Below are 25366 nucleotides of genomic sequence, written 5' to 3'. Positions count from 1 at the left end.
TTCATTTCAACAGTTGTGTGTGTAACATTTGAGAGAACTGATTTTTTTCAGATTTTGTTCCGTGTTCACATGTTGGCTTCTATGTGCTGTTAATTAACTGAACCGGCCCTTTTCTATGTGCTCTTATTTTGAAAGGATCTCCCTTCTTTGACTCATGGCTCATGTTGGGATTTGTCCCCCTGTGAAGCTGTTCCAGTGTGCAGAGAGCAGCAGTGAAGGGGTGTTTTATAATCAGTGTTGTCTAAAGGATTATGCAGCTTTGTTACATTTTGTATTTTTTGCCTTTGGTACATTTTAATGCCTCCGTTTGTTTTTTTATCACTTAAATACTTGAAATCCTGTTTTCCAACCTTGGTACAGAGGTGTGTTTGTAATAGGCACTCTGATTTAAGTCCTATTTATTTGGCACTCAAATCATTCAATGACCTCCATGGAGCTTCTGACACCTTCATGTGACCAAAGCTCTCCTGCTCAGTGTTTCATCCTTTGCTCTTTTTGATCTTTGGTGAATTCAGGTAAAAATCCTCCACCGCTTCACTAAACAGACTGATCTCAATGTAGAGGAACAGGGAAATAATAATTAGTGTTAAAGCAGCTGAGATTTGAATGATCTTTACCTCAAACTGAAAGGCTGGGTGTGCAGGGTTGTGTTTGTCACAGAACGGAGCACTGTCACATCTGAGCTGCAGGCCAAATGCTTTTGTTTGATGCAGGTACACTGACAAGGTGAATCTGTGTTGGCATGGAAACAATTTAGACATAAATGTGTATTTATTTGATGTTTTGGGATTTATGAGACAAGGATGGAAGCTTTTATATTTTCTATTGAGAGTATTTTCTTTATTTTGGGGGGAAATGAATCGTGCAGGTAACATGGAATAATACTTCTAATCTGATCATTGTATTTCAGGAGGATTAGTTTAGCTGTAATAATGACATTTTACTTTATTTATTAAATAGTTTTCAGCCTAAATCTGGTGTATTTTCTTATTTCACCTCTGCATTATTTGGTGTCATTGAAGCAATGGAGTAATGAATAACAATGAATCAAACAGGCCCTTACTGTTCAAACTGATACACTCGGTTGATTGATTGATTGTTTGATTGATTGATTGATTGATTGGCTTCTGAAACAATATCTGACTTTTTTTTATCGGAGCTTGTTTGCAATCATTTGTATTGGAATTTGACAGAAATTTCTTTTATCAATGGTTCATCTTTATAGATGGAGCGAGTTCAAGACACACACACTGCATTGTAAAGCTGCTTTTTGTACTCAACTACCGACATAACAAGCAAGTATTCACATACATGATCAGTAAGTGTCAAACCCTACAGTATTGCATCATAGTCACCTCATACAACAAACAAACTAATTGTATCGCTTAAAGAAAAAGTAATAAACTATGAATCTAGATCTTGATCCTAGGTCTTCCTTCACCCTACGAATTACAAAGGTTCAATAAATGACATCATTACTGAAGAAATGTCTTGTCTTCAAACATAACCTAACACATATGGAAGCATAATCGGTCGGTCGATGTTGATATTTGGTGCGATGCTCCTTGAAGACTTGCGCTCCTCACCTTTCCTCCTTCAGTCAACACGGACGTTACAGCTGGTTTCTCTCTGCAGGGAGGTTGGGCAGCTCTGTTGCTGCCATGGTTTGACTCGTGGTCGACGGCGTCTCTGCGATGGAGGCACGGCAACCTTTAATGTTGGGCAGTTGCTTGGAGCGGATGAGATACCACAGAGGCTGCACAAAGCTGCTCATGGACAGAGCAAAGAAGGAAAAGATGGAGAACACTGAATAGGGTTCGAACTTATCAGGGACACACTTCTTCAGTATGTACTCAAGCAGAGGAGGGATGTAATGGACATTTATCAGCACAAATGCAATCAGCACGATCTTGAACGCTCTCTTTTTGATTGGATGGACATCCTTCTTGTTGGGCCCTGATTGGCGGAGAGACCTTAGAACCTGGATGTTGAAGACTGACATGATCACCATGACACAGGCCAAGATAACTGTGATTATAGACCACCGTTTTCTTGGTAAGACCTTCATCAGCCCGCAAAAACTTAGTGTTACGGCAGTCACCAACAGGCACAGGGACAGCCTCAGCTTGGGGTCCTTCAACCTAACAAACAGCAGCGGCTGGCAGACTGCCAGGTAACCGTCCAATCCCAAAAGACAGAGCAGCATCGGCCCTCCTATTTGGTTCAAACCATTAGCGATGAAGGCAGAAGCCGCCATGGTCTTAACAATCCGGAAATAGATGTACTCTACGGTGATCATGATGCAGTAGAAGAAGTTGAATACAGCCATGGTCAGGGTGAAGATCTCAGAGGTGGAGCAGATGCCGGGTTTGCCCAGTAGAAGGCGAATGACCAAGGCGTTGGTTGGCATCCCGAGAGGAGGCACAAACATAACTGAGGGGAGTAGGTACATCGCGAGAACGCTGGTTATATCTGTGGAGTTGCTCAGGACGGTTGTGTTGTAATTGCTGATGTCCTTCATTGTTGCGGACGTGATGGACACCAGAATCTTAAAGCCAAAAACAAGAGAATATCTTCTTTACAGACCTCAAATCATTGTTCTCTAAATATAAAGCTCATATTTAACCTAACATTTTTGCAATTTTGCTCAATTTGTAGCTTAAACATAATCAGTGTTAATAAATAATCTTCCACTGGACAACAAACTGCAAACAACAGCTCAAATACATTTTCATTCACAGGTGCAGGACTCAATCAGAAACGGATCCAATCAAGTCCAGAAGCAAGAAGAGAAGAATTCCCAAGAAACCTTTACTGTCATTTCTCACAATGTTTGAGGGATTTTCTCTAGAATTTTTGGAGGACTGAGAGGAAAAAAATGTTTGTTTCCGATTTTACATCTGAACTTTTTTTCTTTATATATCTATTTTTGCATCCCAGATGTTTTGTTGTCAATAACTGTCTGGATTGAAGTGTAGTACACAGCTTTATTTTTCTGGTTTCTAGCCCTATAACGCCACGAGTATCATCATTGATACCGGAGTTTCTCAGACCTCTACTTCAACCAAATGACGAGCACTTTCCCTGTAAAAACCTTTTGCATGCAATGTGTTGGTCTATTCTTCCATCTTGTGGATTTTCCGGGCACTGCAGGCAGTAAAATTGACCTAAAAGCCAAATCCAAAATGGCCAGCGTCACGGAACAGCTCCGACAGTTTTCGGCAGGGACATCTTTGCTAGTATTAAACAAGTTACGGTAAGAATAACTTGTATATTGTTACTGATATTTCAATATGAATATTTACTGTATTGAAGCAAGTTATTATCAGTTTATATGTTGTAGCTGGTTCCATAGAAAGATCGTGATGAAAATGCAATCATTTCTCACATGTATACTGTGGGAAATGAAAAGTAGCAAAATAGTGCAATAGTGCAAATATTGCAAAATAGAGAGGGCCTATAAAGAGCCTGTTGTTTAACCCTTGTATTATGTTGAAAAAAAATCACGTTGATTATGTTGCGGGTCATTTTGACCCGTACTGTGTAAATCCACTCAAAACAGTCAAAGAAAACAGGTTAAACCAATAACAACTTTGTTTTAGATAATATAAACATTGAGAAAAGAGACTAAATTCTAAACAGAATAAATTTTTAATTCCAACACTAAATTTAAGAACTATTAAGTTAAAAAAATGTTACAAAATCATTGTATATGTTCAAATTGTTCCAAATAATAAGAAATATTTGTTTTTGTTTCAAAAAGAGAAAATATTTTGTTCACTGATTTTCCATAAACGCCTGAAGACTCCCATATGATACAAAAGAAAAATTATATAGGTAAATAATTTTCAAATATTTAGATATTGTATTTTGTTAAAAGGTGCAATAAACACTTCACTTTCAAAAAATTAGAATTTTTCAACCATTATTTGATGGGTTAGGCTTTACAGAGCTCGAGCAGCAACACATTGTTTTTTTTACATTTTAGTTTTTCTTGTCTTTTGCCATGATTTTTCAAAAAGTTGTTTCAGTCGGATTTATTTACAGATTCATTTAGATTTTACTTCAATTTTAATTTCAGATCAAGAACACACTTACATAATTGTGGTGCTGGTTTGTTGTGAGCTCACTGTGAGAAACAAAATAATGCAAATGCAAATATTTGAAGCAGTGTCCATAAAACTTTGACTTTGCAGACCGCTTGTATTTGGTCACAGGTGTTCCATCTACCTGAGCAAATGATGCAAATTCAGTCTAAAGGTCCCTATTACGATTGTGATCATAGTTTTAGAACATTCATGCAAAGCTCCTGCTGTTTTGATAAAGCTTTTCTTTGTGGAAAGATCAGAGGGTCACACGCTCAGTTTCCAGTATAATCACAGTCTGGAGGTCCAGGAGCCAAGGTGATGCAGGATGGGACTGATGTGTTTGTGGCAATGGTTGTCGGTGATAAAGTGAGCTGCAGAGCTTTGAACCAGTTGAAATCTATGACTTTGGTAATGGTAACCCTCTGTACCGTATACCCTCTGTACTGTATACCCTCGTACACACCTACAGACAATTTAGAGTTTCCACTTCTCCTGACCTGCATGATTCTGCAGTGTAGGAGGAAATACAAATCCAGGACCGTCTCCAAATAGTCTTTTTCTAAAAAATATATTTTACAACACCGTACACCTTGGAACAAAAAAGTCATTTAAATTGCAAAACAGAACACCAATGCCAAGTATTCAGATGACTCGTTATTTCTCAAACAGAGACCAGTCAGATGTTGCTTGTTGATTGTGACCCAACAAAATAATTAAACGCATTTATTTTGCAATCTAAACAAAACTATTTTTAATGAAATCACTCATACAAATAAAGTTTCTACTCTAAAAACCCAGGGCTCTTGTAAATGACATGTAAACATCAAATCTATTCAGCTGTACCTTTGTGACTTCATCCTACATGCATCCCACGGTATGTTTCAAATTAGTGACAGATATTTGTACAAAATCTAAATAAATGTGATGCCTCTTAAAGCCCCGGTGACCAATGAAGCTCCTTTATAGATACTATATAGCTACTAAATGCTGGGATCCAGGTTCATTTAATCCAATTTAAACTGGTAATATGGCAAATTAAAAAAGAAATTCCATCAGTACCTCATGGGAATGTGACACCTCCGGTCCCAGCATTGATGATTGGATGGAAACACACACACGCAGACCCTGGAGCTGAGATCCTCTCCATTTGAATGTCATACCATCCCTGTTGATTTGTGTTTGTTGACTTATGAGTGGCGCCTCCTCTTGTTCTCTCTCTTTACAACTTTCCGTACTTTCAGGAGGAATCGTTCCACTAAACTGGACACTCTGGACTCTTCACATCACATAGAAGAGATGAAGGGGTGACCCGATGTTCTCCCCGTAACCCTTGACAGTTTTACTTTACGCTGAATTCGGCTTCTATTTGTCCGTCAAAGAAGCTGCACTGTAAAAATAAATTGTGTGTAAGGCAGTAAGTATTCAGACCCTGCGCTTTGGGAGCTCTTATTCTGAAACCTGGACGACTGTTCCTGGACGACAGTTGAGACACAATGACAACGTTTGTGTTAGGAATTGTTGCTTATTTCTTTAAACAGCTTCAACAGAAAGGCAAAACATATAGAAAAGTGTCCTTTGATATCAAAATGTGTGTGTGTTCTTAAAGTTGTTCTCTACATTGATTGGAGCAAAAAGTAAACAGAGATACATTAAAACATTAAAAAAAAGAGAGAGCTTTTGAAGAGAAAACTGGTGCAAATTCTAAATGGACCCTGACCTTGTGATTCATTCTGCAACAAAATAAGAAAAGAACAATACAATTCTCCTGTTCTTTATTCTAAGAAATATTACTACGTTTGATACGTATTTGTTGAATGGAGTTGTTCAAATGTCTTGTATGTTATCTAATGTAAAGATGTGTTATTAACAGGACGTGTTATATATGTGGTGGGTGTTTGTCGTTACTTTGCAAGCTCCTATTCCCAGCAGGGAACACAGTCTGAGCACATTAGTAAGTTCTTGCAGAAGATTTCTCATTGAAGTCCTGGAGCTGCTTTCCTTGCATCACCTGTTTACTGAGCAGTGTACAGTTGCATCAGAGAGATTCAATGTTCATTTGCAGAGCTGCTGCAGAATCACTCTCCTTCTCCAACACAAACTACAAACGTCATCACCAACTGTGTTTGTGTCTCCGGCCAATCACAGCTGGGGAACAGCATCATTTTGAGGCGATCTAACTGTTGTACCTCAAAGTGGCCAATCCAAAGTAGCATCGGTCCCCGGGGAGCCATGTCTTAAAGCCCCCGGTCTCTGAGATCTGCTGCTATAAGCAGGTAAGTCCTGGTTGAGGAACTTTCTACAGCCGCTGGAGACTGAATTGTGTTCAGGTAGGGCGGACTTGATGTCTGGTTTCTCAGGGCTTCAACCTAAACAAATATGGAACCAAGTAGAAGTAAACATGCGTATACTGTATATTTATGCATAATCCCATTCTTTTCTTCTTTTCTCTCTTTCGTAGGTGAAACTTTGCATCCGTCTTGTTCAACACTTCTCTTAACATGACCGCCGATGTCAACTCCACCACCTCTGGATCCCTCAGTGGACCTCCGCCATGGTACCAGTTTCCTGTGTGTGCTGTTGCGCCATATGGCTTCCTCTTCTACTTTGGGGTCAAGGTGTTCAACCTGGCGGTGGGGACGCCCTGCAACATCCTGGTCATATGGCAGATTTTCACCAAGAAGAGCGACACGTCCACCTGTGATGTCTTCATCTTCAACCTGGCCATCCTGGACGCCTACTTCTGCCTGATGACGCCCATAGAGATGGCCAACCGACTGCTGCTGGGCAACAGTGGCATCTGGTACTTCCAGAGGTTCGCTTATGGGATCAAGGACACTGCTCCCCTCTTCTTGGTGAGTTTTTGTTTCTACACCTCAGAATATCTGACATCTAAATGCCCTCAACCAACTGGAAATGACCACAAAAACAAACCTTCTTCAACCACGTCCCGATGCAGACACCTGTTCCTGTCAAGCCCAATACACGTCAAGGATTTTAACAAAGCTCGCATAATTCAGGATTAGATTTGATTCAGTAGGTTCAACTCAGGCTTCATTTTAATTAAGCATTACATTACATTACATTACGAGCATTTGGCAGACGCTTTTATCCAAAGCGACTTACATTACATTACCACCCTACGCAGAGGGGGGAGCAATTGAGGGTTCGGTGCCTTGCTCAGGGGCACCTCGGCAGGGGCTCGAACCGGCAACCCTCCGGTTCCCAAGCGGAAGCACTACCCACTGAGCCACTGCCTCAGCATCATGCCTTAACTCCTTAGGACACACAGCTAGCCCCGCCTACGAGGCTATAGAGTGCTATCACTGTGCTATCATTTATTGGAGGTCTTCTGTCTGAGCTCAGTTCCTCCCACTATGAGCTGTGCATGTCCAAATACTGGTAGGTCCATTTTAGGTCAAGATAGTAAAGATCTGCTCATAATGTCTTGGAACTAAAATGAGAAGCCAAGCAAAGTCTGTGTAGCTTGTACTGCTCTGGGACTGTTCCTGTTGCTCTTGGTGATATTCTCCACATTAAGGCCTGAACACTTTCAGAGTTGGCCTGATGTTATGTGAGATATAGTGGATAACAGCTTTGATCTTCCTCTCCTGCCCAGGTGTGCATCTGCCTTGACCGATACATGGCTGTGGTCCACCCAGTGTTCTTCACTAGTATCAGAGACAACAAGTTCCGCATCTTCATCTCTGTGGTGGTGTGGGGTCTCATCCTGGCTTACGGTCTCACAAAATCAATCCTGGGAGTCATGAGCGTCAACGAGATCTTCAGCGGCGTCATCCTCTTTGCCTTTGCAGTCATGGTCCTCTGTAACATCTCTGTCATGTGGGTCCTCCGCCGCTCTGTGGCGGGAAAGGAGGAGATGCACCCGGTGAAGAAGAAAGCCTTCAAGATGGTGCTGATAATCCTGGCCATCATTGTGGTCAACTACCTGCCGCCTGTGGCACTCATGCCCTTTGTGTCCTACTACTCCTTTATTGTGTTCCGCTGCCAGATCAGCGTCAGTGTGTTCTCCATCATGGACCTGAGCTGCAGCGTTGAGCCGCTCCTCTACATCTCCAAGATGGACCGCTTGGAGGGCAGGTGCTGTGGGCGGAGTCCCTCTAAGCAACCACAGGATGTCCAGGTGTGATGGAGCCTCCTGCAATCCAACAAACCTGACAATCTACGTCCATCTACACCCATATACACTGGCCAAAAAAAAAGTCCCCACCTGGATTTGACTAGTTCTAGGTTCAGCAACATTATGTGCCCAAAGAATGAGGTCAGCTGACTACCTGAATATACTGAATGACCAGATTATTCCATCAATGGATTTTTTCTTCCCTGATGGCACAGGCATATTCCAAGATGACAATGCCAGGATTCATCAGGCTCACATTGTGAAAGAGTGGTTCAGGGAGCATGAGACATCATTTTCACACATGGATTGGCCACCACAGAGTCCAGACCTTAACCACATTGAGAATCCTTGGGATGTGCTGGAGAAGGCTTTGCGCAGTGGTCCGACTCTCCCATCATCAATCATCAATCATCATCATCATCATCATCATCATCATCACCTATCATCAATCATCAATCATCAATCAATCAACAAAATATTAGAGTGTGTGACCTTTTTTTTTTGGGCCAGGCAGTGTATGTCACAGTGGTTTGGATCAGAACACCAGACTCCATCCAATCACAGTGAACACATTAATGAGGCTTTGCTATAATCATTCTGGGATTCTGCTTTTTGAGCCGCCTGTCCTGTATCGTGTCATACATGTATTTGATCCTTTCAGTAACTTGGTTGAGACGTCTATGATAAAGCTTTGTGGGTGATGTCATCTCTCCTAAACCTTCCTGTGTTTTTCTGTTGATGTTTCTATCGCGTTTCCTCTGTTGCAAATAAAGAAAATGCAAAATGTAAAAACGAAAAATTACATTTTTGATGGGAGAGGATAACCCAAAAAGAAAAAACACTCCTTCCTCAGCCGGGACTCAGACCCTCGCCGACCACCACGGCTTTAATAGATCCCACCAGTCGCAACCGCCAACCAAACACAGACAGAAAGGATGATGTGATGACAACAAAAGTCTTTAATATGACACGTTGCTCATCACGTTTATTTTCATTTGCAGACCAAAAGTGTGTGAGATTCACATTTAGGAAGGTATGATTATCTTGTTTACCATCCGGCGGGAAATTATTCACAAATGAAAGCAGCACACGCATAATTTCAACAAAGATGCTGATAAAAAACATGTTAAGCATTCTCAAGCCACTGCTCACCGCTCTCTGGGTTAAAGGTCAAGGGTCAAAGGTTTATTCGGTGGTAAATGATCCTCTGATGGAGTCTTGCAAATCCTGCAAACTTTCTGGCCCGGCCTCAGGTCCGTCCTCTGAGCTCACATACCCAGGATAGGTGGGATAAAATGGAGGAGATGTTTTGGCGTCGACATCGCCTCCCTCCGCTGATGATGCCGGCCGCGACAGCAGGGGTATCAACTTGGCGTGGGCATAATCAATCTCAAAGCCCTCAAAGATAAGCCCCACCCCCCAGGCGCCCAATGCCACCTTGAGAAGCTCCGACACCTTCCGGGTCGCCAACACCAACTGCTCATAGTCTGCTTGTTCCAGTCTGAATATATCAGAGGTCAAAGGTCGCCGTGGGACCACCACAGTCAAGCCAGGGGAGTTGGGGAAGGGAGTGAGAAAAGCCACGTGACCTTCGTCCTCCCAAATGCGCCACTGCTTCTCCTCCCCGCGGACGATGCGCGAGAAGAGGCCGGGGTGTTTCGGGTCGTCTCCGAGGAAAGTGAGGTTGGGCGGAGCCTCAGGGGATCGCAGTTTGGCTCGGATCTTTGTTTGGATTTCGGCCAGTCTGCTGTCATTCCACCGCGGCGCGCTCTTGGAGGTGCAGTATCCAAGGTCAAAAGGGCTGTGCTCCTCTTCCGCAGCCAGGTGAGGACGCCAGTCAGCATCCAGACCGTGCAGGGGAAGGAGGCGGATCTTTAACCAGGTGAGAAGAGGAAAGAGGTAAGTGTCTGAAACTATCTTCATCTTCTAAACTCCTGTAGACTGATTCAAGCACACGTCATCAAACCTCTTTACCTGTGCGGGCTGATCTGTGTGGGGTCTGGTGACCATGGCGCACCTACGAACACCCAGACTGTCGCACAGCAGCGCTGCCACTGCTCTGACCGCCAACATCCAGGTCCGGTACTCCTGCTCGTCCAGGTGGAAGATGCTGCCACCCGGACTGGTGCGGGTGTTGCTCTCCAGGATGGTGCAGCCTGGGGTCCATGGTTTGGGGTGCAGGTAGGCCACCAGGCCCTTTGACCTCCAGATGACGTGGGTGTGAAGTGCCGGCTTCATTCTGCTGAGCGGGGAGGGGAGGAGGTGTGGAGGAGCACAATAGAGTTGATTCATATCGGATTGAAACTAGAGGGAAAGAAAACACAGACTGAAAACACAATAAAAAATAATTGTTTTTGATATTTAATTTTGACATTGGAAAGGTCAAAGATACTTTAAAGGATCCGCCACTGACAGAATCTAAGCAATCTCTGTCAAATAACATCATGCGTGATAATTTGCACTCTTTCTTGCACTTTCCCTTTTCACTTTATTAGGAACCCCACACCCGTCTTGATCACCAAACATTGCAGCCCGAATCCTCACACGCCAAGGTTTGTGATTTTGCGTGTGATTTGTGAAGATAAGTTAATCCTTTATTCGTCCCACGACCGGGAAATTCACAGAATGAAAGTGAAAGTAAAATGTGAGATGGAGCTCAAATATAAATCAAATATATTAAGATATAAAAGGCCCGCTTGCTCATGTTTTAGTGCAATCAGGGCTTTTGTAGCCTTTTGGAGGCCTTTGACAACACAAACACAAACCCTCCAAACCCCGGGAATCTGTGGAAGACGCAGAGTATAGCTTGAGGGCAAACGGTGAGCTCACTCGTTTCAATGGTAATTTAAGCAGTTGCCTTCTATTAATTCACATTTAAGCGTAAAAAAAGGGGATTCCAACCGACCGCACCGCTGCTTCTTTGGGGTAGTTCAGCGTAAAAGGTAGGTAGAAGTAGAGATAGGGACAGGAAGCGATGAATACAGCGAGAAAACACGAGCATATACGTTCCATTAGCCTTATGGGCGTTTCGGAACGAGTCGATCCTTTCGAACGAGTCGTTTGATAGGATCACTGACCACAGAGCTGCGAGCTGCTGCCACCACGGAACCTGCGCCTTCCTCGGGCTTTAACATGCGCTGTAACACAAAGTGCACACAGGTGGATTCGCCTTATTGTGGGCTTCTCTACAACATTACATTACAATATAAAGATAACAAAGCTGCTAGTGATGAGACTTAGACTGCCTGCGGAACCCCCTCCGGTGCATGTGTGTGTAGGAGGGGGGCGCAAACTTTCAAGTGTGTGTCATTGCATGTGTGTGAAACATGTATGTGTATAGCATGAAATGTAAAGCATGTATTTGAAAGAGGAATTCCTCAGCCTGCTGAGACAATAAAGGCGTTATTTCCTTCTTTATGCATTTCTGGTTGTTATGGTGACGTATCAGTTATGCCTTCACGGGCTCCTCGGAAGTTCCCCCTTCGTTGTGTGTACATTCAGGACTGGACCCACTATAATAAGCGAAATCGCGTTTGTCTCGGAAAGTAAATGATTGGGGAGGCAGTAGCTCAGTGGGTAGAGCTTCCGCTTGGGAACTGGAGGGTCGCTGGTTCGAGTCCCTGCCAAGGTGCCCCTGAGCAAGGCACCGAACCCTCAATTGCTCCCCCCTCTGCGTAGGGTGGTAATGTAATGTAAGTCGCTTTGGATAAAAGCGTCTGCCAAAATGCTCGTAATGTAATGTCATGTCATTTATGAATGCGAGCTCCTCCGCCGCGTTTTATACGATCACAAACACCGACGTCATGCCGGAGGAGCAGGTCGGGGTTTGTTGTTTGTGGATTCATTGGGAATGAATCAGCTTCATTCTCCGGTTACAGCCCAACATTTGGTTCGTTTGTCGCTTCCTGTTGAGTCATGTGAGTCATGACGCAATGCTCATGCGCTATACCAAAAACCCCCTATAGAATAACTAAAGTTCCAGGCATCCTCAAAGTCCGGACTCCGGTCCGGATCCGGACCGAACCACAACTGTCTCTGGACTCTGAGCAAATTATACTTTTCATATGTATTATCTGTATTATCTGTGTTATCTGCGAAACATCGCCACAACGCAACGAGTCAAAATTCTCCGCTATGTCCACTGCAAACAGCGCTCTGCATGTCCGAATGTTCCACTGTCAGTGTGTGTGTCTGTCAACGCTTTGGTCCAATCACATTCAGCATCCCAGCGTTTTTCCCCCCACCAACAGTCTGCGAATCAGAGGCACAGTAGAAGACGTCTTCGCGGGATACGTCTTGACGGTCAAGACATGTCTGAGTCAGAAAGAAAAAAAAGTCAGAGCGAGAGTTGACAGCGCATCTAGTTTCACCTGTACTATAGCTTTCATCAGTTTCATCAGTAGGCAGCTAGTAGTAGAAAATGGCATGTTCAAAGATTACCAGTAAAAGAAAAGTGGACAGCGAAAATCGGCAATTCAAAGATGAATGGACTGAAAGATTTGCGTTCATCCTGCCTCAAGCGAGCACCAAACCAATGTGCCTAATATACCAAGAAACAGTAGCTCTTTTGAAGAGTGGCAATTTGAAACGGCACTATGACACAAAACACAATTATTTTGACGCAACCTTTCCTCAAAATTCAGCGGTAAGAACCACAAAAATAAATGGGATGAAAGATTCATATGAAGCTGCAAGCAGGATCCTTGTTACATCCATGCCACAACGAGAAAAGTCTGAGTCCTCACTCAGAGTGGCATGGGTGTTGGCTTAACACAAGAAGCCATTTTCTGATGCAGAGATAATAAAAGAATGCATGACTGAAGTGATGGAGACCATGTATGAAGGCAAACAAGAACTGCTGCATACAGAGACTTTTTAGTTTTTGCAACCTCGTGTTAAGAATTGTTTAAAAGTTTGAATGATAATAAATGGACCTTTGTGTTATTGAAAAATTTCTTTGTGGACCTTTAAGATTTGTATTTGAGTACCCCTGAACTAAACTGTACGATCTCTCATGATCTACCTGAATGTTTCTTTGCTGCCCCTGTCATTGTAAGTCGTCGCTATCTGACATCATTGTTGAACGGCGGGATAATCGACAACCAGTTATTAACCGGGTGACGCTGGGAGCAGCAGACCAGCCGACAAGAGTCAACGTCCGTCAACGCCCGTCAACCAAACCTGGCTCTGCAATCTGAATGAGCCACACTAGAGGGCGCCGTGGAGCCGTAGACGAATTGGCGGAGTTGTGTTGAACCGATGAGGGTATTAAACAATGTGTAAAACAAAACACAACACACAACGCCAAACATTTACTCTAAATGATTCCACATCCGTACCAGAGCACAATAAATCAGCTTATCAATGTATTCATCCGATTTCCGGGTTCGTAGTTACTAGTTTCCGTGAAGTCAATTGACATCATGTTTCTGGGAAATAAAATGATTCTGTCATCCCCGCCTACGCCGCACGCACGCACGCGCACACACACACACACACACACGCACACAAAGTAGTAGAGTCCTCTTTAATGTGACGAGCATACACACACAGAGTTCAGAGAGGAGGTTTCAATTAACTGTCATATTATCGGCCATTAAATAAACTGTAGCTCGTACCCACACATCCCAGGGTGAATGGAGAACTTTATATTCCAACAATCTTCTGTACAGAGCAACGTGAGCGAGACAGAACCAATGTGTCATTCTACTATCTGGGTGTAATCCTGTGTTGCTAATCTGCTGCCTGTGACATCGTTAATGAGCTCAGCTGCTCAGAGAGTCTCTGTGTGGGAAAGACACACCAGAGGAGGTCAAAGTTTCTGCTTCACTGCACGATACCACCAAAGCTGCTAGTGTGAGAATCTGATTGAGATCCAAAGTTGCATCGGAAAGATTTCAAGCCCTCAGCATTGTGGTGATTGTCCTCTCTCGTTAAAGAACGTACTGCTGGTATGCAGATCTCAGTGTTTAGTCTGCAGTTGCTATGACCTGACATGTACTTTGCTTTGCTGTGGAATGCTTTATAATCTTTCCTCATGTGGATACTTCAGTGCTGTTGTGCGTCCCAAAGGGAGCCGCTCACAGTATGGAGTCTGAGTGGGATGTTCAGGAAATACTCAAAGACAAATCACACGTTTTCAGATGTTAAATTGTTGTTCTCTCCATAGACTCAGTACTCCATATGTGCCTGCGCTGTAGTGAAGATGTGAGTGAGACATACAGGGACAGAGCTGATGGGAGTCATGGCATGTTCTGGGATCAAAGTAGGAGATGAATGAACTCATGAACTTTATTTAGCTCTGTTACTCTGAGAAGGCAAACTTTGTTTTGTGCTGATGTCAGTCACGCTGTGCTAAATCCATGAAGTTTGATAGAATCTATGTGTTCTCGTCGTTACAGTATAATCCAGTATGTGTTTATGTGCAGGTAAACATTGAAATGAGAGCAGGAAACGTGAGCCCAGACTCTCGAGGGTTAACGTGGTGTGAGGGTACAGTTGGACCTCACGTTTGTCCTCAGGCAACTTTATGCGTCACATGCTAAACAAAGTGAATGTCATCCAGGAATAGATCAGCAGGGAATATGACTGAGCGTGTCACAGCTAAGTCATCTCTGACTTACAGTAGATAGAACTATGAATAGACTCACAGCCTTACTAGGCCTCCTCCTCTTCCTCCTCCTCCTCCTCCTCCTAACCCTCCCAGCCAAATGTCATCGTTGAAATACAGCCATGAATTGTTTGTATGGGCTGAACTTAACGGCTCCCGGCTGTTTTCGTGACGCTTCACCAGACCGGTTTCACTCGGCTTGACTTCAGTGCTGAGTCACAACTCTGCACCACTGCCACAACTTTATATCTGTAAACATACATATTTATACATGTTTATATTTTGTCCTTATTAAAATACTGTATGTTAACAGTTGCTTTGGCAATAACCCACTATGAAATCAACTTCCTGTTGAAGATGATGACAAATCTGACAGCCGAGTCTTGACCTGAATAAATCCATCTGATTACTCTGATTACAGTTGATTAGCCACTTTAATTAGAGTATCAAACCAGTCGATGTTATGAAGACCTGCATGAGTAAAGAGATGCTTGTTGTGTGTGTGTGTGTGTGTGATGCACGGGTGTACTTCAGGTCAAATCAATTAGGAACACCAAACACATGACACACACACACACTCCTGACATTGTCTCTGCTAAACTGGATGCACCCAACAATATGCCGTGCGTGTAGGACTGACTGTAACCATGGTGACTGCACAGGAATGCAACAAGACAGGTATCATCTCCTCAGAGCCGTTGGTTGGGTGATGGTGTGTAACCATCACACCAAGGAACCAGGAAACAATCTACTTCTGACAAAAAGAAATAGACAATAAAAGCCTGATCAGAATACTGTTAGAGTTTATAAAGAGTGTTAGTACTTCAGGTTTCTGGATTCTTCACAGCCTGCAGCTTGTATGTGCAGCAGATTTGGATCTTGTGTCCCAGTAACTGGGCTCTCTCTCCAGCTGTACCTTAGATTAGTGAGGTCATCCTCTCATGTGTGGAGGAAACACATTCTCACAGGTCACAGGTCACATTCACACACACCTACGCTCTCTGCTTCCCCACCTCCTCGTGATGTGTTAGGCATTTAAAGTGAGGCAGACGGGGGTTTTGAGACAGAAACTTTGAGAATACTTTGACTGTGACGGCTCGGAAGATGGAACTGAAACTACTGTGTGCAGCAGATTTGAATCCTCTCTGGGGCTAAAATGCTTTTTCAGTTTCAATGGAAACAGGATGACAGATTTTAGATTCCAAATGTCTTCATCTTTCTACCGAGCCAGAAGATTTACATTTAGAAATGTAAAACAAATTCTGTGTGGGAAGAAATGACAGAAACACAAATAGGTTTAGATTTAACCCCATCAGAACTCAGAAGTGTGATCTGATCCAGAGTAGCAGCACAGAGTGAGAACAGATAGCTGATTGTAGCACACATGCTTAGTGTCTTGATGTACAGGTTATATAATAATCAAACATGCTGGAACATCACAGCCTGGAGAGAGTATGTGTCATTACAGAGTATCAACAGACGTGGGATGGGTGGTCGATTCAACAACCCTCTGCGTGTCACAGATGCAGCTTTGGCCTCTCACACTGGGTCACATGCCTCGTCTTATCCATCTGTTTCAGCAGGCCGAGCCCTCGCTACTGTGGAATCTGTCAGGGCGTATGTGGGTGTGGGTGTGTGTGTGTGCGTGTGCTTAAGGAGTTTTACTGCCAAAACTAAATTTACATAGCTGCTTGACAACTCTCTGACCTGACACTTAGCTTCACACACACACAAACGTTTTGGCTTACTTCAATGTCAAAGCCAAATACTTCATCACAACCGCGATTAAGATTGAAACTATGTATACACACACACAGAGACTCAAGCTTACGGGTGAACAGAAGCCCTTGGTGTAACCTCCACACACTTATGAAACACACACACACACCTGCAGACGAGTTGTCTGCTTTCTGCACACCGAGGCCTTTCCCTCGGCACACACAGCTGCCCGTCGCCTTGTTTGTCCTCGCCTCTCACTTCCTTAGAGAATGTTGCCGTTTCTGCCTCGGGCCGACTGGTTTGAACCGGTTTACCAGCTTTGCTCGGGGACCAGGTGAGGTAGACCCACCTGGAAACGAGTGCAGTTTGTTACACATAAGGTTTGAAACGAGTCAGTGTTTCAGCTGATGTCCGTCGGAGATGCCGGGACAACGCTCAGGGCTTCATCTTAACCTTAACGTTTGCCTGAGGAATCCCCAGGTCATAAATCTGTCTTGTTTAAACAAACATGCCAGCTTCAAGGCATTCAGGACTCAAACATGCAAATGCTGCTGAGGTGCAAAACCAACAAACAAGCTGAAGTCGCTCACTTCAGGCGGCTGAGAGGCTCGGATGTTGTGCGGCGTCGTCTTTTAACACAAACCCACACCGACCTGGGGTGTGACATCGCAGGAAGTCTGATGGAAGAACGGCTACAAATAAAGATTCCACGTTCGTTTCTCTGCCATTTATTTCATCAAGTTAAAGCAATTCACATCAAACAAGGTGGACTAAGTACTGATAGATATTTATTAGAAAAACAAAAGCAAAGCATTTGTACAAGCCAAACAGTGGAGCTAAAAGACTCTGAGTCAAGTTTATCCAGCATTAAATAACAGAAGCCGCTATCGGCAAGCAGAGGAGGAAAGAAGAACTATGTACAGGAGAACACGGAGACAGTGTAACATCAAGGACGCACAAGTAGGCTGAGGCCCCTTTCTGGACTTGAAGCTGTGTAGAGGAAGCTTGAAATAGGGTGACAGAGGGTGGGAGTGTCTGAGGGGAGGGGGGCGGGGTTTATACAGGGAGGGGGGGGGGGGGGGGGGCGTTCCATTTAATGTGGAGCAGGAGTTTGGTTGGAGTGTGGCTTTACGTCTGTGACTGCCTTGCACGCCTAGTGTACAGACACGCAACTACACACCCTGCCTGTCTGAGTGTGTGACTCATGTGGTGCAGGGGAGTGAACGGGGGACTGAGAGGCCCGCATGTACAGATGCTCCACCTGACCGCCTCCCAGCCCCCCCCCAACGCCACAACCACATTCTCTTCAACTTTCCTGCTCCCTGTCCGACGCACTTTTGTGTCACTTTTTGTTGACATGAGGCCAAATGGGTCCTAAAGATACGATGACGACATTTTAGAGTGGGATGAGAAACAAACACACACCACCTGGCAAACAGCTAATCCGTGCCACACACTAACTCTGTTGTTCCCAGTTCAGGCCACTGAGACGGTTTTGCTCCGCCTCTTTCGGACTTCCTCCATCAGATCTTTCAGGTACTGGATCTCTCTGCTGATGGACTCCGCCTTCTCCGCCAGCTCGCAGTTCCTCTTCTCCAGGTCGTCGCATTCTGAGCTTATCAGCTCCTGCTCCACCCTCTTCTTCTGACGATAGCGCGTGGCTGCCGTCTTGTTCTGTTCCATCTTCTTCAGTTTCTTCTCCACCACCTTGGGAGCGCCAGACACCGATTTGAGTCGGGAGGCTTTGGCCATAGGGGGGAAAGTGGAGATGGGCTCGGGTTTGGCGTAAGGTTTGGTCCTAGAGGAACCAGCTGAAGGAGAGGGGGTAGGAGGAGGAGAGGGGAGGCGGGGCGGTGAGCTGGCTTCTGAGTCGATGCCAGAGTCGCTCTCAGAATCACTGGGCAGAGGGGAGGCTGTGATGACCGGGTCAGGGATGGGGGCGAGGGAGGGCTCGTCCTTTTGGGTGAGCACCACCACAAAGTGACCGGCGATGGGAAGGGAGGGCACCGTGGGATCAGGGACCACGGTGGCAGGGAGGGCTGGGGCATTTCTTTCCGCATCCGGGACGTCAACTTCACTCCCCAGCTCCAGAGTGGAGCCTGGAGAAGGTGGAGGTGGAGACGGAGCCGGTGAAAGGGGCTCAGACTTCAACACTACCTCCTGCTCAGGTGCCACCTCTGACACTCTGGACTCTTCTGCCATAGGCACAGGGAGCTCCAGAGGCAGAGGAGCCTCATCAGGCAGGGACAGAGCCGGGGCATGATCTGGGGCGGGGATGGGTGCGTCAAAGGAGTCTAGATCTAGATCCATATGAGAATCGAGGGAGGCCAGGAGATCCTCAGGTGAGCTGGGAGAATCATCAGAGGCACACGAGCCAATGAGGGAGTCCAGGTCAAAGTCACTCAGGTCGATCTTCTCAGACATCCAGTCCATGCCAGAGAAAGCATCTTCTGCTGAAAGAGGAGGATTATTAATGAAGCATCTCTATGGTTACCACATTTAAAACAATACTTCACAAGTAAGCAACCAAGCATTAATGAGTTGTGGCAATTTTAAGTTCATTTGGACTTCAACTCCTTCAGGCTTCCTCTTCCTCTCCATTGTTTATCTGGAACACTGAGGAGCTTTAACTTCATGCCAGCAACTTTATTATGCTCCATTCCAAAGAACGAGGATATCAAATATCAATTATAAGACGTCATGGTAACATCATATAACCAGTTCCACCCACACACACCCACACACACTGAGGGCAAACCAAAGTGCTTCAAAGGCACAACACCACACTCTTTCTTCTAAACTGTCTGCCTGCATGCGATGTATAGACGCCTCTTTAGAGGAAGAATGACGGGAACATCCTCATCCTCAGCTCATTCATCCACACCGGCCTGAAGCAGACAAGTTGAATGACTATGGAGACATTACACCGCTGAAACTTTGTGCCCGTCGCTCTCACCTTTGCCATCGTCTGCTCCAGCGTCGGAGGTGAGCAGGTCGTTGGCACCCAGCCAGGGTGGAGTCAGCTGGGCAGCTCCGGCCTTGGTTCCCATGAGAGTGTGATGGGAGGGAGGAGAGGGGGGAGAGGAGAAGGGGGAGGACAACATGGTCTGGTAGGGAGACAGGGGGGGTGCATAGGAGGAGAGAGAAGGTGCCTTCTCCTCTAAGAAGGAGGGAGAGAGAGCTTCCTCTTCATCTTGGTCCAGAAGGGGCCCCATGGGGTCAGCCATCAGCAACGAGGACCCTGTGGACCAGGACCAGGCATTTCATATGAATAGGTATGGATATAAATCTCCACTTCTCAGCTGCAGTGTTGAACAACATGAACACCAACAGGCCAGTGGATGTGAGTTCATAACCCATCAGGTAAAGATAAACCATGTGGCAGTGCTTTGATCAGTTCAGTCGTGACACCCACCTAAGTACAGGGCCTCCATGTCCTCCAGGGCCAGCGGCGAGAGAGTCATAGCTGCTGGTCAGGGGTCGTCGTATACGTGTGAATAAAACCAAAGGTGCGGGCGGTAACAAGTCGAGGGGTCCGGTCCTGCTGTCGACGGCAGCAAAGCTGTGGGTGGTGGTGGTCGGGAGAAACCTGGAGGTGGAGATGATTGAGGAGAACATTGAGTGAACATTGACCCTGATGACTCTACACAGGCAGCTTCACTAGTGGGGAAAGTGTTCAGTCAGAGGGCAGTGCCAATACAAATCTTCAGGCTTGGGTTTGATTCTGTTTTCTTCTGGAGAGGCTTTTCACCAAGTAATGGAAAATGGCTGCAGGGGTTTGACTCCATTCAGCCGTAAGAACATAAGTGAAGTGTTATAATAAGTTGAGAGCAGCGGACCAGTTTTGAAAGGGTTTTTATTATAATTTCATTTCTCATATGTCTCTGGTGAAGTGAGACAGGGCGTTGCTTTGTCACTTCTTCAGACTCTTAACTTTACCTTTGCTGGCACTAATGGGACAAACATGACACTGTCTTTATTTTTCCTCCCACAGTACACTTTGAGCCATGTAGTTTGTCTCCACATTAGAAATCCCCTCTGTACCCGCACTTCCCCTTTGCCGATCATCACACGACTCTCAGTAAACTCTTGAACGTACAAGCGCTCCTGACTCAGAGGGGCGGGGCGGATAAATCTGCTTCATCTCCTCTAGTGTTGACGGACAACGCCCCGCCTCCTCCGGGGCGGGGGGGGGGACAAACATTTCCTAATTTGGTCATGCTTCGGTTGGAAACTCCGCCCACCCCGGCGACTCGCGGTGGAAATGTGGGAGGAGAACCGCCATTTTCACAACATGGCCATCTGTTCACAAAAAAAAGGCTGCGCGCCATTTTAGACGCGCCACGTTGTCAATGTTGAATTTACAAACGTGTTCCACATTAGGGGTCATTATAGCTACGACGCTCCGCACAAATCACGAGTGCTACATTACACAAACTGAAACAGCGAGACAGTGACAGCTTTAAGTGAGCTGTCAATTCAGCTACCTACGCCCACACCAGATTTCCGTAGACTACCGTCCATGCTAGCTAGTAACTTTGCCTGAATACGGAGGCGGAAACTAGAGAAACAAATTTCACAATTATTCATGTGTACGCAATCCTCGTTATGCCATTGGATGAAGACTCTGGCTAATATTTTTCAACAACAATATTGTTTTTAAAAAAAATGCGTGGCACAGCAAATAAAGAGCCGACGTGGCCATTCTGTCACTCAGACCACCGGCTAGGCGTTGACAGCCCGACGAACACAAATCCCAGACAGAAACGTAAATCTGGTGTGCTTCTATATGAATTGGTGTTTTAATGTAGCATTGTGCCAAGCCAAACTCAACAGGTCATTCGAGCTTATCGACACCAACAGTAAGGTGAAGACATGGTCCGCCCAGACGCCAGAACATGAAGAAGTAAAGTGGGAGTACTTACGCCATTTTGCCAAAATAGCCAGTGCACTTTGCCTCTGCACTGCCGGGTTATTGCCGCTGCAAGATGAGCTGCCGCACGCCTAGAAAGCCATTTTATTGCGGGGGGGAGCGTACACTGATTGTTTGGTCAAAGGGTTTAAATTTTAAGTATCGAAGAACGAATACACAGCGTCACAGCGATATTTATAGGACCGAAACACGCCACCGTGTAGGCTTCCGCTGCATCACTAGAGATTGCGTTCGTTTTTAATATACTGGCAGTCCGGGTGAGAGGAGTTTCCGCTTTAGGCCTCCTATTCACTACAGAGCTTGAACTCCCCCCACCTCCACAATCCCAATAAACTATTTACGCGCCACACGGTATCACTCCACTACATCCTTACATTTGATTGGCTAGAGGCACGACTATCGAGTTCATAAAGTAGTTCCATGCGATGTACAGCTAAACTCGAGTGCCCCCGTACGTCAAATATAGGTCAAACGCAGAATGTAAACATTGATGATGAAGCAGTTTTGTAGAACGTTTATAGCTGTTAATCTCTTATTAAATAAAACAACCTTCGTCTACTTCTGTCTACTCGTCTATTTCCTGCTCCAGCTTTCTGTACAGACACACACATATATTTATTATATTTACCATTTCAACATTATTTGTTGTATTGTCTCTACAATAACATCAGCGACGTCAACTCTTTGCCCATTCCGTGTATGTATTAAGTGATTGAATTTGCTTAATCAGTTGACAGTTCATTGGCTTAGAAATATGAGTAAACGCCCCCTGGTTATCTAATTTTTGCCAAATGCCAAAGAAGTGCGGAAAACAGTGTGCATTTACTCTTTCTAACATTTATTGCAGCTTGACTCAGGAACATTTAATGTTAGTTTTATTTTTCGATAGCTAAGTTAGTGTTGCATTTGTCTTTAAATGATCGTGATTGGCTGTAGCATGAAGCGCATCAGCAGCTCAAGCTGCCGTCAGTTTCTCCTTTAGTTTGATGGACGGGGCCAGAGCAGAGTAAAGTGCCCTCCACATATCCAACCCCTCGTCCTCGCCGTGGGAGGAAACAGGCTGAATCTAGGTGAGTCCAGAAGGGAAGCCGCGTCTATGTCCGGGTAGCTCTGCTAGCTGAGCCTGACAAAGCTGTGACCTGTCTGGACTCAGTTTGAGACGTGCTGGCTAACGGGGCTCCGGTCAAACTTATTGGTGCATTTGAGTTTTAATGAACATTGAAAGCAGCACTTTGCGCACTTAAAGCTTTAGTGTCTTTAGCTTTGACTCAAGTTATCGTCTGCAGCCTGTTGGTATCTTTCACTTTGTCCCATTTGGAGTTCAGCGTCACTCCTCAGTCTGAAGGTGGAGCTTATTTCCTTACAGCATGTCATACCTCGTGTCTCCACTGCAGGGCGCTGTAGCAGCCTCTCAAACTCCTGTGGTGTAAATATGTCAACACGTCCGTCAGCCTGATGGAAGGACCAGGTTCAGATCCTGGTGGGAGTCTCTAGTAAAAGCAAACCCTCTGTGAACGCTCCATTTGCATTCACTATCACCCGGAATTCGAATAGTGGAATTTTGAAACAATTCTGTGAACTGTAACCCCCTACTGTTCAAGTATTCATAGATCAAAGCTTGTTTGGGATTTAGGTAGTGAAATGTAAGAACAAGGCAGTGTACAGTGTTACGCAGGGCATTGAACACTAGAAAATGTACTGTAACATGTGAAACGTCAGGGGCTTAAATGGACTTGAACCGTTGTCCCATACTGACCTCTGTTGACTGAGGGATGGAGCTACTTTTGGATTGCTGTCCTTAGTTTTGATTTTCAGGATTTCTTTATCTTACCATCTACTGGCGCAGGACTTTGTCTGCAGATGTAAATAAAGTGTACTTTCCTTTTAATAACGAAACATTTATTTATATTTAAACATTTCCTTTACAAGAGATAAACAGGCATGGACGACGTGATGGAAAGAGTCTCCTCATACCAAAGTATTTTAAGGATCATCCTTTTCTGAACCGACCACAGAGAAACTGTGACCACTGATCCTTTAGATCCTCACACACCTGCATCCAATCATGCATCCCGGTCTTATTAATGGCAGGTCTGCAGACACATCAGAAGCACAGTGAAGCACAAGCGAATAGACAAAGTTTTCCACGTGAAAGTTCCATGTTCTGCTATGAGGTGGAACCAGAATCCACCGTGACTACACATATGCGTCTCCGCCTTCCTGGTGCTCCCACAGAGGCTGCAGTATCTCCAGTCTCTTTGGGAACGCTTCACTTCTCCTCCACGGTCCTGCCAAAGTATTCCTTCTGGAACTGCTGGAAGTCCTCCTCTGAGAATGTGGACTGCTGCTCCTTGGCCTTCTTGGTTAGTTGGTCCGGTCGGTTTCTGGACTGCCGCCCTGCGTTTTGGTTCAGGATCTGTGTGTCAACAGAACATTTCAGATGATGAAGAAGGCTTCAGGGAAAACTATAGGCAACACTCAACCGGCGTAGGAGAAGAAGAAGAATGAGGCCAAACTCCTTTACAGACTGTGGGGTTGTAGGTTGGTGTGCATGTCCTGTTTACCTTTGCAGTGTCAGACGGTGCAGTGTTGAAGCTCGTTTTCTTGAAGTACTCCAGGTTTGTGTTCATCTGGCTCTTCCTCTGCGTCTTCCTGAATTCCTCTACAGTAAACACCAAAGAAGAAGACGAAGAGGGTGGACAAATAGGTTTTGATTCTAACAACAATAGATTCAAAATGTGTTTCGATACACAACAACTGTTATTGTTACAGTTGCATCATTGATCCCGTTTACATGCACACAGGGTTCCGGAGAGTGAGCCGGTTAAAGATGGGGCTCCATCATTAGAGAGGAGTTGGTTTGTGTTCTACACTGAGCGGGACAGCGAGCAGACTGACCCACAGCAGACTTGATCCTCTTGTCTTTGACGGTGGCTTTGCTCTTGCCGGGGCCTAGGCGACCCTGCAGCCGCTTGATCTGCTTGGTGACTCCCTGCCTCTTGGTGCTCACCAGCGCCATGGCAGAGGCCGAGCTGGGCGTCTGCAGCTTCTTCTTTGCCTTACTGCCGTCTGGCAACATGCAGAGAAAAGATGTTGTCATGTTTTCCGTGAGAGTTTGAAATAAGCCAGTCAAACAATTAAGCAACAAATAAGCAGTTTTTGCAGTTAGTAACCTATCATATATCGCCAAATCTGTGTTTTTTTAGGTTTTTTAGTCTGATGAAGTTTCTGATTAGTTGACTGGATTATTAATTCATAATTTAATAAAAAACAGAAAAGCAAACTAAATTTATCGTTTTGTTAACAAAATTTGAAACCACGAAAACACGCAGTTTGTACTCCACAAAGTGCAATGATAATAAATGTGTTTAAAATATCCTTATAAAAGCCAAAACAATACATTTCTGCCAGGAAATATTTTATTTATCGCGTTATTTCAGTATTGACTATTATTTTAAATGTCACTCTTTTCTCGGTCCATTCAGGCTAACGTTAGCTCACTGCTATCTAAGTAGCTCAGAGGCGAAACGGACCTTTGATGTCATCGCTCAGCAGCTCTAATCCTCTTCTGATCAGCGACGCCGACATCCTGGTTTTAAATGAATATTAAAATATAAACGTTCGTTGAGGTTTACTTCTCAAACTAAGCTCACGTGAATCCTACTTTGCGTTACATTGAACATGTGAGCTCATCAACATCCGGTAAGACCTTTCCTTTGGTGCATCGATTAAAAGCAACCGGATGGAAAATAGTTGAGGAAAAACAAGGTTCCGATGTTCCGTCTTGAAGACTTTACCAAAACAAATGCGGCTGTTACAGTTATGAATGCTGCTACTACTACTAATGTTTAATGATAGCAGCTGTTAACAGTACATTA

General features: G+C 44.8%; 5 protein-coding genes across 14 annotated transcripts in view; 2 read left to right on the top strand and 3 right to left on the bottom strand.

Moving 5' to 3' along the window:
- Positions 1-1315, top strand: part of sun2 (Sad1 and UNC84 domain containing 2) — an 11341-nt gene extending 10026 nt beyond the window's left edge. For all 4 annotated transcript variants that reach the window (XM_076171747.1, XM_076171749.1, XM_076171746.1 and 1 more), the window contains one exon: positions 1-1315. This exon is cut by the window's left edge and continues 698 nt beyond it. The gene's annotated coding sequence lies outside the window, so the exon portion shown is untranslated.
- A 5058-nt stretch (positions 1316-6373) lies between these two features.
- LOC143017107 (G-protein coupled receptor 4) lies at positions 6374-8235 on the top strand. The gene is made up of 2 exons (XM_076171735.1): positions 6374-6940; positions 7705-8235. The coding sequence occupies exons 1-2, from the start codon at positions 6587-6589 to the stop codon at positions 8233-8235; spliced, it is 885 nt and encodes a 294-aa protein (XP_076027850.1). The 5' UTR covers positions 6374-6586.
- A 932-nt stretch (positions 8236-9167) lies between these two features.
- On the bottom strand, positions 9168-11454 carry LOC143017120 (uncharacterized). Of its 6 annotated transcripts, none has more exons than XM_076171760.1 (3): positions 11137-11454; positions 10201-10530; positions 9168-10098 (listed from the first exon to the last, which is right to left on the bottom strand). In XM_076171760.1, exons 1-3 carry the CDS (start codon positions 11236-11238, stop codon positions 9412-9414), a joined length of 1119 nt encoding a protein of 372 aa, XP_076027875.1. In that variant the 5' UTR covers positions 11239-11454; the 3' UTR covers positions 9168-9411. The 6 variants fall into 6 exon arrangements, with proteins under 6 accessions (XP_076027875.1, XP_076027877.1, XP_076027878.1 ...); XM_076171762.1 differs by having other exon boundaries at positions 10201-10468; positions 11132-11353; XM_076171763.1 differs by having other exon boundaries at positions 10201-10465; positions 11132-11332.
- A 5813-nt stretch (positions 11455-17267) lies between these two features.
- Positions 17268-21685, bottom strand: atf4a (activating transcription factor 4a). 2 transcript variants are annotated; one of them, XM_076171741.1, is made up of 4 exons: positions 21481-21685; positions 19971-20144; positions 19512-19796; positions 17268-19005 (listed from the first exon to the last, which is right to left on the bottom strand). In XM_076171741.1, the coding sequence occupies exons 2-4, from the start codon at positions 20017-20019 to the stop codon at positions 18032-18034; spliced, it is 1308 nt and encodes a 435-aa protein (XP_076027856.1). In that variant the 5' UTR covers positions 20020-20144; positions 21481-21685; the 3' UTR covers positions 17268-18031. The 2 variants fall into 2 exon arrangements, with proteins under 2 accessions (XP_076027856.1, XP_076027855.1); XM_076171740.1 differs by having other exon boundaries at positions 17268-19008; positions 21481-21684.
- Positions 21686-23413: 1728 nt separating this feature from the next.
- On the bottom strand, positions 23414-25219 carry rps19bp1 (ribosomal protein S19 binding protein 1). The gene is made up of 4 exons (XM_076171751.1): positions 25022-25219; positions 24387-24557; positions 24053-24150; positions 23414-23904 (listed from the first exon to the last, which is right to left on the bottom strand). Exons 1-4 carry the CDS (start codon positions 25074-25076, stop codon positions 23758-23760), a joined length of 471 nt encoding a protein of 156 aa, XP_076027866.1. The 5' UTR covers positions 25077-25219; the 3' UTR covers positions 23414-23757.
- Between the last annotated feature and the right edge of the window lie 147 nt (positions 25220-25366).

The sequence above is a fragment of the Genypterus blacodes genome, unplaced genomic scaffold (genome assembly GCF_046128005.1).
Source record: "Genypterus blacodes isolate CSIRO-AG114 ecotype Tasmania unplaced genomic scaffold, CSIRO-AGI_Gbla_v1 ptg000269l_1, whole genome shotgun sequence".
Classification (NCBI taxonomy): domain Eukaryota; kingdom Metazoa; phylum Chordata; class Actinopteri; order Ophidiiformes; family Ophidiidae; genus Genypterus; species Genypterus blacodes.
This window is presented reverse-complemented; position numbering and strand designations above follow the sequence as displayed.

Excerpts from the sequence above, each read along its gene's own strand:
- LOC143017107 (XM_076171735.1), top strand. The coding sequence starts at position 6,587 with ATGACCGCCGATGTCAACTCCACCACCTCTGGATCCCTCAGTGGACCT. Across the intron at positions 6,941-7,704 it reads ACACTGCTCCCCTCTTCTTG|GTGTGCATCTGCCTTGACCG; the intron begins GTGAGTTTTTGT and ends TCTCCTGCCCAG.
- LOC143017120 (XM_076171760.1), bottom strand. The coding sequence starts at position 11,238 with ATGGAACGTATATGCTCGTGTTTTCTCGCTGTATTCATCGCTTCCTGT. Across the intron at positions 10,531-11,136 it reads ACTACCCCAAAGAAGCAGCG|TTTCAATCCGATATGAATCA; the intron begins GTGCGGTCGGTT and ends CTTTCCCTCTAG. Across the intron at positions 10,099-10,200 it reads ACACAGATCAGCCCGCACAG|ATCCGCCTCCTTCCCCTGCA; the intron begins GTAAAGAGGTTT and ends ACCTGGTTAAAG.
- atf4a (XM_076171740.1), bottom strand. The coding sequence starts at position 20,019 with ATGACTCTCTCGCCGCTGGCCCTGGAGGACATGGAGGCCCTGTACTTA. Across the intron at positions 19,797-19,970 it reads CATGGAGGCCCTGTACTTAG|GGTCCTCGTTGCTGATGGCT; the intron begins GTGGGTGTCACG and ends CCTGGTCCACAG. Across the intron at positions 19,009-19,511 it reads TGGAGCAGACGATGGCAAAG|CAGAAGATGCTTTCTCTGGC; the intron begins GTGAGAGCGACG and ends CTCCTCTTTCAG.
- rps19bp1 (XM_076171751.1), bottom strand. The coding sequence starts at position 25,076 with ATGTCGGCGTCGCTGATCAGAAGAGGATTAGAGCTGCTGAGCGATGAC. Across the intron at positions 24,558-25,021 it reads GCTGAGCGATGACATCAAAG|ACGGCAGTAAGGCAAAGAAG; the intron begins GTCCGTTTCGCC and ends GCATGTTGCCAG. Across the intron at positions 23,905-24,052 it reads CACCGTCTGACACTGCAAAG|ATCCTGAACCAAAACGCAGG; the intron begins GTAAACAGGACA and ends GTTGACACACAG.